The following is a 14,512-nucleotide window of genomic DNA, read 5'->3' on the forward strand; positions in this document are numbered from 1 at the left end:
AATCCTGATTTCTTGCACAATCAGGAATATTTTCCGATCGGCAAAATTATTTTTTAGAAAAAATATATGCATACGTACTTTCGAATTGGATAGACAAGTTTTAACATGGCAGGTACCATTGGTTTATACTGTATGGATTAAAAACTATTCAGATAAATACTCTTCCAAAGAAAAAATACCCAGGACAACCTATATCCGACCCCTGGCTTTCTTGTAAGTCTTTGAGGGTAGATAGCATACGCTTGTTTCCACGTGTGCCATGTGGTAGACTTTACGTGCACCTGAGTGTTGAAATTATCTCGAATGGATAATTATCCCAAACCGTGGTAAACGGGATACATTTATAACTACCGGTCAGATATACTATTACTAGTACTCCTCAGAGGTGTAGATGTTGTAAGTGTTAATCCTTTCGGCGTTTTTTTCCTGTAGGCTGTAGGCCTAACTTGTGATATTACAAATAAGCCAAAGCAGGACTATTCAACATGTTACAATAGTAATATTGACCTGCAATACTTTCACAGTAGGACAAAGCTAACAATGCTTGATTGAATGAGCACATTTATTAATACAGCGATAGTTTAAGGGAGCATTCAGTTATTACAAGGGGAGGGCGGAGAATGCGGGTGGGGTACCGGGTGGTCACTTCTTGTGAATTAATTGTCAGGTGCGATGTGGAGAGGGAAGTCAAAGTGATAAGGGGGACCATGGTTTAGGGAAAGGAAATTGAGGGAGGGTCATTTTTTAGCATGACGGAATCGGGAAGGGTAATATTTTATGCAGCAGCCCGGGCCCGATTTCCCCCAGCCCTCCCCCTTGAAATCCACACACACACACACACACACACACACACACACACACACACACACACACACACACAAACCATACAAAATACTTCCAGTGCATTGACGAGTATAAAGTTGGCGTCAGATTCAGATTCAGATTCAGCTAACGTCATATTGAGCGTCAGATTCAGCGTCAGATAGCGTCAGATCCGAAGACACCCGACGGACTCAATCAAACCTGAATTAATACAGGGGACAGATTGCGGCTCCACAAGCTTTTGATGGAAGTTGGGATGTCTCTGCTTTTACAATTTTTATTTGGGGAAAACACGTGAAATAGAGTTGAAATACACCGAGACATTGATAGCCCCAAGTTCAGCCACGTTGGTTGATACATTTTGCCAATAGTGTACGTGGCATCAGTAAAGGTGTCAGAAAAAGTTAAGTTTACATACGTAATATGTTGCTATTTTTAAAAATTTAAATTCAAAATTTAAAAATTGTGCAAGCAGAGACATTCCTCCTTCCATCAAAAGGTTGTGAAGTGGAATCTTTCCCTGTAGTCTCAACAGTTATGGAGCGTAATCCACGTCAAAAGTCGAACTCGTCAAGTGATAAGTCAGGTACATCAAGTGACAGGTCAGGTACATCAAGTGACAAGTCAGGTACATCAAATGACAAGCCAGGAACGTCAATTGACAAGTCAGGAACGTCAAGTGATAAGTCAGGTCCGTCAATTGACAAGTTAGGAACGTCAAGTGATAAGTCAGGTCCGTCAATTGACAAGTCAGGAACGTCAAGTGATAAGTCAGGTCCGTCAATTGACAAGTCAGGAACGTCAAGTGATAAGTCAGGTCCGTCAATTGACAAGTCAGGAACATCAAGTGATAAGTCAATTTGTACGGACGTTGTATCATTTTTGGCAATTGATAATTCAATGTGGACAGTTGACAATTCATAGCGTGCAGTTAAATCAAAGCGTACGTTGAAGTTTGCACAAAGCACCCCAGCTTGCTTGGAAGTGAATACACGTCAACTGACGACTACTTTACAGAACGCATTTGGAAATCGTAATACCAATGTCTACAAAGCTAGGTATGCTCGTGACAAGTTATATGACCTAGGTCATGACCCGGAAAAAAAACATTACCCGTCTTGTGTGCGCTCGCACATCTTTGCCAGTTTAGGCATTTTGCGGAATTACTTCAAAACGATGTTGAAGTAGTAGGCCGAGTTCAAAGTCGTGTATGTCTACTGTGTCAGTTGAATGCCATAGGTATGTGTAATAACGAAGTTGTCCAACTCATTCAAGAATACCATGGCCAACGAACTGTATCATTCCACACTGATTTCAAGCCGACTCAGGACTATTAACTGATGAAGAATTAGACGAGAAAATCCGTGAAATACAAAGAGATTTTCCTAACTGTGAGGTGTGGCTGTAGACGAATGATTGGTTTTCTTCGCTCGAGAAATCTTCGTGTACAACAAAGAAGGGTTAGAGATGCCACAGAGTTGATACGCATGTTGTTCTGATATGGGCACTTGAGGTACGTTCAGTACGCAGAAGCTTGCCATATCACGTGCACTCACCTTTAGCTCTATGACACATTGATGGAAATCACAAACTTATTCGGTAAGTTTTAAAATATTACTTTATTGTTTATTGTGGAATTATTTTTGATACATAGTTTTTATGGTTTTGTTGTGTCTTGATGATGATGATGATGATGATTAATTATTATTATAAACATAGAGAGAGAAAACATACAAACTGTGTTAGGCTCTCTCTCTCTCTCTCTCTCTCTCTCTCTCTCTCTCTCTCTCTCTCTCTCTCTCTCTCTCTCTCTCTCTCTCTCATTCTCTCTTGTCCTCTTACACACTCTAACTGTTCATTTAAATATATATATGTAAAGTGTATAATTATATTTATAATATACCTTGTGATATTGCTGCGCCATGATTCACTAGAATCAGTCACGTGATAGGAAAATAGAATGACTATTTCCCTAGGGAAATAGTTCCATCAGCTATTACATGGTCACATGACCATCGCAGGTCAAAATGGCAGCTTCTGATGATGTCGTCTGCCACTGCGAGTTCACAGCAAGAGGTATATTACAAAACACATATTGCTTGGCCTATATTCGGGCTATAGCACCCGTTCATTATCCCCTCATGACTGTGAGTTACCAGAATCATATGCTATTTCCCTCGCCCTTCAGCCTCAGGAAATAGCATGTGATTCTGGTAACTCACAGTCTCCTTGGTGTAATAAACTGGTGCTATAGCCCTCATGGCCAGGCAATATGTGTTCAATATATATACATATATAGTGTGTGTATGTATTATTATTATTTAATATTTAATTATTAGCATTACTGAACAGAGGTTCACTTGTGCTATAACTTATGAGCATGGTGAAATGTGTGTGTGTGTGTGTGTGTGTGTGTGTGTGTGTGTGTGTGTGTGTGTGTAAATGACATAAAATTGAAAACTGACAGACTGATGGGCCTAGTATTTGGTGGTCAGGGTGTGTAGATTGCAAATTGTTCAAATGAAAATGGTCACAACAGAGATGTGAATTTTGGGTCAAAATATGTGATTCATGGTGTGGGAAAATGCCTTGACCAGGCCTAGAAATGAAAGGTTAGTTATTGTTTTATTAATGTCGTTTAAATCTGTTGTGGGCTACTTAACATCTCAATGTCAATGTGTCAATGCATAAAGTTTAACCTTGGTTTGCGGTTGCTTGGAAATTTTAGCACTGCTGAATTAAATCATAGACACTGTCTATGATTAAAACAGGTGCATTCATGCTACAGACATGATAAATAGTCTTGCCCATGAATATCTGTCTGTCTGCCTATATGTGTGGTTGACTTAAATTTAAAGAAACTTAGAAGTCAAAAACATTGGGAAGAATATTTTGTAGTGATGATTTTAGTCACTTGTTAGCACAACTGAACAATTGCTAGTGCTATATCATGGTGTGGTGTCTGTCTGTCTGTCTGTCTGTCTGTCTGTCTGTCTGTCTGTCAGTGTGTGTGTGTGTGTGTGTGTGTGTGTGTGTGTGTGTGTGTGTGTGTGTGTGTGTGTGACTTGAATGCAAAAGCCGCCCAATTGATTGCCCTAGTATTTACATCTATTTGCCCTAGCATTTATATCTATATCATGTATGCTAGTGGTGTTTTTGTGCAATATGTATTCTTGCTTAGCATTTATGATCCATTTTAGTGTTCCTTTACATAATTTTGAGTATTTCAATCAAGCCATTATTGTGTTATATACTTATAGGTGGCGTTTTATTATTCATGGAGGAATTGATGGTTACTCCAGAAAAGTCATGTTTTTAAACTGTATGGGCCAGTGGTCTTTTAGCCTTTGCAAATTCCAGTGGTACAGTTGGAAGGGAGGTCTTCCTATCCACAGAACAAGTAAGTATAAATATATCTATACAACCCTGTTAGTGTTAGTGTGTTAATAAGACTACTTTGGGAAACTGACAAAACATACCTAATACAGGGTTGTAGACATAATTGTATTAGCCCTGTGGTGGTATAGCCACACATATATCCTGTACAGGGTTGTGGACATGACTGTATTAGCCATGTGGTGGTATAGCCACACACATATCTAGTACATATTTGTAGACATAACTGTATTAGCCATGTGGTGGTATAGCCACACACATACCTAGTATAGATTTGTAGACATAACTGTATTAGCGATGTGGTGGTATAGCCACACACATACCTAGTACAGAGTTGTAGACATAACTGTATTAGCCCTGTGGTGGTATAGCCACACATATATCCTGTACAGGGTTGTGGACATGACTGTATTAGCCCTTTGGTGGTATAGCCACACACATACCTAGTACAGATTTGTAGACATAACTGTATTAGCGATGTGGTGGTATAGCCACACACATACCTAGTACAGAGTTGTAGACATAACTGTATTAGCCCTTTGGTGGTATAGCCACACACATACCTAATACAGGGTTGTAGACATAACTGTATTAGCCCTGTGGTGGTATAGCCACACATATATCCTGTACAGGGTTGTGGACATGACTGTATTAGCCATGTGGTGGTATAGCCACACACATACCTAGTACAGATTTGTAGACATAACTGTATTAGCCATGTGGTGGTATAGCCACACACATACCTAGTACAGATTTGTAGACATAACTGTATTAGCGATGTGGTGGTATAGCCACACACATACCTAGTACAGATTTGTAGACATAACTGTATTAGCCCTGTGGTGGTATAGCCACACACATACCTAGTACAGAGTTGTAGACATAACTGTATTAGCCCTTTGGTGGTATAGCCACACACATACCTAATACAGGGTTGTAGACATAACTGTATTAGCCCATAGTTGTTGTAGCAGCTTTGGATAACATATCCCAATAACTGCTTTGGTGTGCACAAGACTTGAGACATACTTTAATTCAACCTGTTTAGCAACTTGTATTTCAACAAAACATACATGCATCTATGGTTCAGAGATGTGTATAACAGTCTATGCATAGAGATGAAATGCATATCTGTGTAGTAGGTATACTTTTGACAACCATGTGGAAGAGCAGTAGCAAAACATACCCTGCAACATGGACATGATATACAATGTTCCTATGTAATATTGCATATGTTAGTTGGCATAACATTTAATCCTGCATGTATTTCAATCTCACATATTATTCCTTCAAAATGTTCCTAGATACTCACACCTACTTTTCTGTCACAGTCTCAGTTTGCTAATTAAGTATTGAAATATAGATTGTATGTGTGATGGAATTCAATTGTTTTGCCTCAATACTTCATGATGTGCAGAAATCTTTATTAATTCTTTATTTGCAACACTTCTGTGTCATATATCCAGTGAGTTGTTTTACTATAATTGTTTTATTATTTTTGATAAGTATGTAGTATTGACATTCATATACAGTACTGTCCTACATACATATGGACAGAACAACACCTATTGGCAGGGTTGTATTATTGAAACTATTAACTTAATTTTCTTCTATTTAGACCAAATTCTTTTGCAACAGTAAGTTTGGCAAAGTCAGGTTTCCATTATCTCATTTTCAATTTTCATTTGACAGGATTTGGAATATGGTGTTGATTGGGAAGGCCCAACTCTAACAAATGTACCAGAACTTGTAAGTGTAACAATTCCTGATGTGACAATACCACTTGAAGAGGAGAAATATAGAGAATTGTGCATGTTGATCGACCCACTTGCAGAATCATCAAGTAATGGGATTGATATACATGTATATGTAGTTAACATAGTTAACTCTTTCCTGTCATGATAAAGTACCAATGGTTGAATATTGGTTACAAATTAATGGAGTATTCAAAAAGGTCAAGGTCATGTTATGTTTGATGTCAAGACACTGACTGAAGGACAACAAAAAGACAGGGAAATATGAATATATTATTGTATTCAGCTGTCTGATACAGTAATGGAACGAAGTGGTAACTCTTGAACAATCACGAAAAGTGTTGTGTGCAATTCTTATTGACCTATATTCTGTCCAACCTTATCAATGATTATGCACAACTCTCAGGCAAAAATATTGCTTTCAGTATTTCAGCCAAAAAAGTGGATTCAGATCCTTATGTGTCGTTACTCTCATAGGGCACCTAGGGGGCTTACCTTACGACATTCAATGCAGCAGAAGATCTGTGCAGGTTTATCGCGCAGTCATTGTGATATGATCCTATATCGATCTAGATATTCATAGAATTTGATGCTTTTGGGGGGTTTGGACTGACGTCAGGTCTATAGATGGCTTTGACAGTGATATAGTACCACGGATAGTAATTGTACTTTGTGATAGTGCTGTCATGTCATTTATTGTGAACATGTAACATTATTTTAACAAAAATGTATCATGGTATACATGTATATTTTAATAAAATGAATAAACATTTCATGATGACCAAGTATAACTTGCAGATGTATGTATGTTTTGGTTTCATAGTGCAAGCTTTGGAGTACATGTAATGTTTTCATTCCCTGTAAGTCAGTATCCTAAAATTATTATGACAGTAAAGGACACAAGAATTTTCTGAGAACATTTTTATTATAAGTAAGCTCAAAATTTCTCAAAACTTCTCAAAAAACTAAATACTTTTTGAAAGGACTTACTGAAATTAACCTATTAAATGCATCAAAGTTAAGGCTAATTTTGTCCCAACTATCTAACTGATTAAAGTCTTTGACAAGTAACTCATCATCAGAAGTTGTCACCTCAATCATAAGTTTTCACACCTGTTCTAAAACAAAGTGCAATGATATAATTTTTAGCAGCATATGAATCGACTCTCTGGACTTCTTAATGTAGAACCGAAGCAGTAACCCTTTGTTGTTTCCAAGATATTGTCACTTAGCCCCTAAATCTAATCTGTAATCAGTGTAGTGAGAAGCATTAGAGAGGATTGATGACATCAAAAATGGAAAGATACTTCAGGTTTATGCAATACATTGAATTGGAGAAAACACAACTAAATTTCTAAGGTTACATTGATCATAGGTAGACACTGGATTGAGTTTTGTGTGTTGTAGAGAAAAAAAGATAATGTTAGAAATTATGAAAACAACTAATGCAATCCTCTTGCAATCTATGTTTCTAAAAATGATGCAAAATTACATTTCTGGCAACTTACTACCTACTGTGATTAAACTTACACCAGTCCAGTGAATACACTATTTCTGGTAACTTAGTACAACTGTGGTTAAACTTACACCAGTCCAGTGAATACACTATTTCTGGTAACTTAGTACAACTGTGGTTAAACTTACATCAGTCCAGTGAATACACTATTTCTGGTAACTTAGTACAACTGTGATTAAACTTACACCAGTCCAGTGAATACACTATTTCTGGTAACTTAGTACAACTGTGGTTAAACTTACACCAGTCCAGTGAATACACTATTTCTGGTAACTTAGTACAACTGTGGTTAAACTTACACCAGTCCAGTGAATACACTATTTCTGGTAACTTACTACAACTGTGATTAAAGTTGCACCCGTGAATATTTAAAGAATTTTACCACAAAATGAGGCATATTTTTAATCAGCACCTTACTAGCATTCTTTGCATGTGTATGTTGTCTGAAAATCATCTTAACATATTAATTCCACAGCTGAAAAGTAGATCAAGAAAATATGTGTTAATACCACCCAAAACCTACACATTGGAATGTGACAGTTGTATCAAAGGAGTTTTTCAAAGTTTGGTAAGACTCATGGCTGACATGAAGCTGCACTTCCTTGGTACAAACACCAGGGTCTGGCAATGTAGATATTGGTATGCTACTGAACCATATGAAAATTTTCCAGGGCATATTCCTGTCGCCTGTTATACACTGCAAAACATCATGGATAGAGGGTTTGGTATCTGGGAAAAAAGAGAATAAAATATATTATATGCAACAGTTTTTTATGATATGTTAACTAATTTCTGAATAAACTAGCTCTCTTAGTCCTTACGGTTGCCCACAATTAACCAATACTCCATGATTATGTTAAGTCTGGCTATATTGGTACTTAACCTATGCTATTTCAGAACCCATTACCTTCCAGGAAGGAGCATATGAGCCCATATAGCCATTGGTCCTTACTAGTTGAAGGGTGATGATGTGTAATGACAATGACATAAGTGTATGTTCATCATAGAAGCATGGCGATTCAAACACAAGTTTTCTTCTTCCACTTTAGAATCTGAAACAGGCATGTTTTGAACTAATGACTTGACATATCCTTCTTCAGTTAAACCGGATCTGACAGAATGATCAAAATTTGAATAAACTGGAGATGTAAAGGTTATTTGTTCAAAGCATGTCTGTATTTCAATCAAAGTTGTCAAAGAGAACTTGTGTTTGTGAATAATATACATTTGTACCTGATATATGAGCCAATGACCCAATTACTGTATCAAAAGCAAAAAATGACATTAAGTTTGGACTCACAAGTCTTCATCAAAAATGCACTCCCTCACATGCTTTACTTCTATCATGATTTTAAATGACATTAGTAATAAATAGGAAAAAATTTTAATAAATTTTATATGTATTATAAAAGTGTCTGCGACATGCGGGATAGGACTGGATTTAGATAATTGACCCATTTGGCCAAGGTCAAAGGTCAGGGTCTCCAATGAAAGTTTACACCTAATAATTTAGGGATAGACACTATAATGTAGTCTCTATGTATTCAAGTTTTCGAGTTATGCCATAAATAGTCATTGTTAACAACAAACATGGCTGGCATGCCACTTGGACACTTGTGTATGTTGTGAACTGAAGTGACTTGCACATGTCCCATATGACAAGTCATCTTTGCGCCTGGCTTAAAAGTAACTGGATATTGCATGTCTGAGAAATGCATTATGGACGGACTAACAGACCCACTGTAATAATCAATTAAACTGAGCTCTTTTTTTCGCAACTGCATGCTTTGAGGCAAGAAGTAGTGAATTTATTATTCATCTATCATAAATGTACTTCTACTTAGGCCCTTGAGGCAACTCAAGACAAATGCTTGGTGAGTGAATGTGAAACAAGTTTCAAACTGGTATTATAACTCATGCTATACAGCAGTACTATTATGTATGGTACTCTGTATGGTACAGCTGTACTACTATTATGTATGGTACTCTGTATGGTACAGCTGTACTACTATGTATAGTACTATGTATGGTACAGCTGTACTATTATGTATAGTACTCTGTATGGTACAGCTGTACTACTATGTATGGTACTCTGTATGGTACAGCTGTACTACTATGTATGGTACTCTGTATGGTACAGCTGTACTACTATGTATGGTACTCTGTATGGTACAGCTGTACTACTATGTATGGTACTCTGTATGGTACAGCTGTACTACTATGTATGGTACTCTGTATGGTACAGCTGTACTATTATGTATGGTACTCTGTATGGTACAGCTGTACTATTATGTATGGTACTATGTATGGTACAGCTGTACTACTATGTATGGTACTCTGTATGGTACAGCTGTACTACTATGTATGGTACTCTGTATGGTACAGCTGTACTACTATGTATGGTACTCTGTATGGTACAGCTGTACTACTATGTATGGTACTCTGTATGGTACAGCTGTACTATTATGTATGGTACTCTGTATGGTACAGCTGTACTACTATGTATGGTACTCTGTATGGTACAGCTGTACTACTATGTATGGTACTCTGTATGGTACAGCTGTACTACTATGTATGGTACTCTGTATGGTACAGCTGTACTACTATGTATGGTACTCTGTATGGTACAGCTGTACTATTATGTATGGTACTCTGTATGGTACAGTTGTATCATTATAGTACTATATGTATGGTACAGCTGTACTACTATTATAGTACTATGTATGGTACAGCTGTACTACTATGTATGGTACTCTGTATGGTACAGCTGTACTACTATGTATGGTACTCTGTATGGTACAGCTGTACTATTATGTATGGTACTCTGTATGGTACAGCTGTACTACTATGTATGGTACTCTGTATGGTACAGCTGTACTACTATGTATGGTACTCTGTATGGTACAGCTGTACTACTATGTATAGTACTCTGTATGGTACAGCTGTACTACTATGTATGGTACTCTGTATGGTACAGCTGTACTACTATGTATGGTACTCTGTATGGTACAGCTGTACTACTATGTATGGTACTCTGTATGGTACAGCTGTACTACTATGTATGGTACTCTGTATGGTACAGCTGTACTACTATGTATGGTACTCTGTATGGTACAGCTGTACTATTATGTATGGTACTCTGTATGGTACAGTTGTATCATTATAGTACTATATGTATGGTACAGCTGTACTACTATTATAGTACTATGTATGGTACAGCTGTACTACTATGTATGGTACTCTGTATGGTACAGCTGTACTACTATGTATGGTACTCTGTATGGTACAGCTGTACTATTATGTATGGTACTCTGTATGGTACAGCTGTACTATTATGTATGGTACTATGTATGGTACAGCTGTACTACTATGTATGGTACTCTGTATGGTACAGCTGTACTACTATGTATAGTACTCTGTATGGTACAGCTGTACTACTATGTATGGTACTCTGTATGGTACAGCTGTACTACTATGTATGGTACTCTGTATGGTACAGCTGTACTACTATGTATGGTACTCTGTATGGTACAGCTGTACTACTATGTATGGTACTCTGTATGGTACAGCTGTACTATTATGTATGGTACTCTGTATGGTACAGTTGTATCATTATAGTACTATATGTATGGTACAGCTGTACTACTATTATAGTACTATGTATGGTACAGCTGTACTACTATGTATGGTACTCTGTATGGTACAGCTGTACTACTATGTATGGTACTCTGTATGGTACAGCTGTACTATTATGTATGGTACTCTGTATGGTACAGCTGTACTATTATGTATGGTACTATGTATGGTACAGCTGTACTACTATGTATGGTACTCTGTATGGTACAGCTGTACTACTATGTATAGTACTCTGTATGGTACAGCTGTACTACTATGTATGGTACTCTGTATGGTACAGCTGTACTACTATGTATGGTACTCTGTATGGTACAGCTGTACTACTATGTATGGTACTCTGTATGGTACAGCTGTACTACTATGTATGGTACTCTGTATGGTACAGCTGTACTATTATGTATGGTACTCTGTATGGTACAGTTGTATCATTATAGTACTATATGTATGGTACAGCTGTACTACTATTATAGTACTATGTATGGTACAGCTATACTACTATGTATGGTACTCTGTATGGTACAGCTGTACTACTATGTATGGTACTCTGTATGGTACAGCTGTACTATTATGTATGGTACTCTGTATGGTACAGCTGTACTACTATGTATGGTACTCTGTATGGTACAGCTGTACTACTATGTATGGTACTCTGTATGGTACAGCTGTACTACTATGTATGGTACTCTGTATGGTACAGCTGTACTACTATGTATGGTACTCTGTATGGTACAGCTGTACTACTATGTATGGTACTCTGTATGGTACAGCTGTACTACTATGTATGGTACTCTGTATGGTACAGCTGTACTACTATGTATGGTACTCTGTATGGTACAGCTGTACTACTATGTATGGTACTATGTATGGTACAGCTGTAGTATTATGTATGGTACTCTGTATGGTACAGCTGTACTACTATGTATGGTACTCTGTATGGTACAGCTGTACTATTATGTATGGTACTCTGTATGGTACAGCTGTACTACTATGTATGGTACTCTGTATGGTACAGCTGTACTACTATGATAATGTATGGTACTCTGTATGGTACAGTTGTATCATTATAGTACTATGTATGGTACAGCTGTACTACTATTACAGTACTATGTATGGTACAGCTGTACTACTATTATAGTACTATGTATGGTACAGCTGTACTACTATTATAGTACTATGTATGGTACAGCTGTACTACTATGTATACTAGTAGTACTATGTATGGTACAGCTGTACTACTATGTATACTAGTAGTACTATGTATGGTACAGCTGTACTATTATAGTACTATGCATGGTACAGCTGTACTACTATTATAGTACTATGTATGGTACAGCTGTACTACTATGTATACTAGTAGTACTATGTATGGTACAGCTGTACTACTATGTATACTAGTAGTACTATGTATGGTACAGCTGTACTACTATTATAGTACTATGTATGGTACAGCTGTACTACTATTATGTCTAGTACTATGTATGGTAAAGCTGTACTACTATGTATACTAGTAGTACTATGTATGGTACAGCTGTACTACTATGTATACTAGTAGTACTATGTATGGTACAGCTGTACTACTATTATAGTACTATGTATGGTACAGCTGTACTACTATTATGTCTAGTACTATGTATGGTACAGCTGTACTACTATTATAGTACTATGTATGGTACAGCTGTACTACTATGTATACTAGTAGTACTATGTATGGTACAGCTGTACTACTATGTATACTAGTAGTACTATGTATGGTACAGCTGTACTACTATTATAGTACTATGTATGGTACAGCTGTACTACTATTATGTCTAGTACTATGTATGGTACAGCTGTACTACTATTATAGTACTATGTATGGTACAGCTGTACTACTATGTATACTAGTAGTACTATGTATGGTACAGCTGTACTACTATGTCTAGTACTATGTATGGTAAAGCTGTACTATTATAGTACTATGTATGGTACAGCTGTACTACTATGTATACTAGTAGTACTATGTATGGTACAGCTGTACTACTATGTCTAGTACTATGTATGGTAAAGCTGTATTACTATTAATGTATAGTACCCAAATAACATTAAAGGTGACAAAAACATGAAACCAACAGCTTAAATTCATACAGTACCCCTGTGTCACTAACTCCAGTGTTTGGTTCAACGTCAGATTGGTCCTCACTTCACTGATGGACAGATTATCAACATCTACATTACAAACTTTTTGATGATTTTCCAAACAGCCTATAGTAACTTCCTTTCCACAATTCACACAGGATACTTTGGCTGCCTTACTTTCTCGCTCTTCCTAAAGCAGAAAAAAAATACAAATAATTAAATCTTACTTGATTATTTAATGTTTAATTAAAAAACAGTAGTTACAAACATTTATCAAGCTATACAGGTCTTCCTTAGGGCCACAAGCTTGACTAGTTCCTAGGAACTATTTTTACAATATCCATTTTGTGTAAATTTTGATATTTTGTATATTTGTGGATAAATTTAGAGTATTTTGTAAGTCTATAAATTTCTGGCAATAAAAGTTTTTATATTAGTATATATTAGTATTTGTTAAATGCTGATATCAATTTTTTTTAAGGTGGTATGTATGTAAAAGGTACACAAGTTCTCTTGTCATTTTGTGCCAGTTTTACCAGCTTTCCACCTTTCTATTGCTGGGGTTCCCATACCTTAAACACCGGGATATGGCCAAGGTCAGTTAAAATATAATCGATACACACAAACCAAATAAAATATCTCTTTTGCCAAATCTGATGTGTGCTGAAATGAGTGTCTAAGAAAAATAAATCATCATTCCAGTATTTTCAAAGCTTCAACCTATCATAAGATCAATCTGTATATGTTAGCTATGTGCCCCTTATGTATTAGTCTTTCTTTGTATAAATTTGTTTTAAAATCTATTTCCTTGTTAATACCTATTATTCATTTCACAAATTCCACTTACCTCACAGTGAGCGCTGCTAGCGCTGTGATCTATCTGCATATTCTTTTGCAGGGGTCTCACATAAGCTACAGCGTGCTTTAACACGGACTCGTCCCTAAAATAAGGTACCGAATAGCCACTGCTAGGCATGGGTAGAGGGGTTAGTAGTTTGCCACCAGCATGCATGTTCCTGTATATTATAAATCCACCACCATCTGCCAGTTTAGGATAATGACGGTATAGAGTTTCCTGCAAATGTTCGAAACCACCATCCCCATCAAACGTTATTTTTCGCGTGCCCAGTCCCACCTTCCTAAGTTCCTCTCGTTCCAGTAGGGATGGTACACAAGACGTATCGTCACTGTCGTGGTGCATGTCTTACTGCTTCCGGGTCGATTACCGTTGTGATCCTCAGCTTACTTGTTAGAATCTGAAGAAAACTTCTAT

At 37.0% G+C, this 14,512-nt stretch overlaps 1 protein-coding gene and 1 long non-coding RNA gene across 2 annotated transcripts; one reads left to right on the forward strand and one right to left on the reverse strand.

Moving 5' to 3' along the window:
* Positions 1 to 1,949: 1,949 nt before the first annotated feature.
* LOC144447530 (uncharacterized) lies at positions 1,950 to 6,703 on the forward strand. Its single transcript, XR_013482033.1, has 3 exons — positions 1,950 to 2,421; positions 4,083 to 4,222; positions 5,911 to 6,703. It is a non-coding gene; the product is annotated as an uncharacterized LOC144447530 (long non-coding RNA).
* A 175-nt stretch (positions 6,704 to 6,878) lies between these two features.
* On the reverse strand, positions 6,879 to 14,494 carry LOC144447529 (uncharacterized). Its single transcript, XM_078137577.1, has 3 exons — positions 14,087 to 14,494; positions 13,254 to 13,429; positions 6,879 to 8,217 (listed from the first exon to the last, which is right to left on the reverse strand). Exons 1-3 carry the CDS (start codon positions 14,438 to 14,440, stop codon positions 8,196 to 8,198), a joined length of 552 nt encoding a protein of 183 aa, XP_077993703.1. The 5' UTR covers positions 14,441 to 14,494; the 3' UTR covers positions 6,879 to 8,195.
* Between the last annotated feature and the right edge of the window lie 18 nt (positions 14,495 to 14,512).

The sequence above is a fragment of the Glandiceps talaboti genome, chromosome 16, assembly GCF_964340395.1.
Source record: "Glandiceps talaboti chromosome 16, keGlaTala1.1, whole genome shotgun sequence".
NCBI classification, from domain to species: domain Eukaryota; kingdom Metazoa; phylum Hemichordata; class Enteropneusta; family Spengelidae; genus Glandiceps; species Glandiceps talaboti.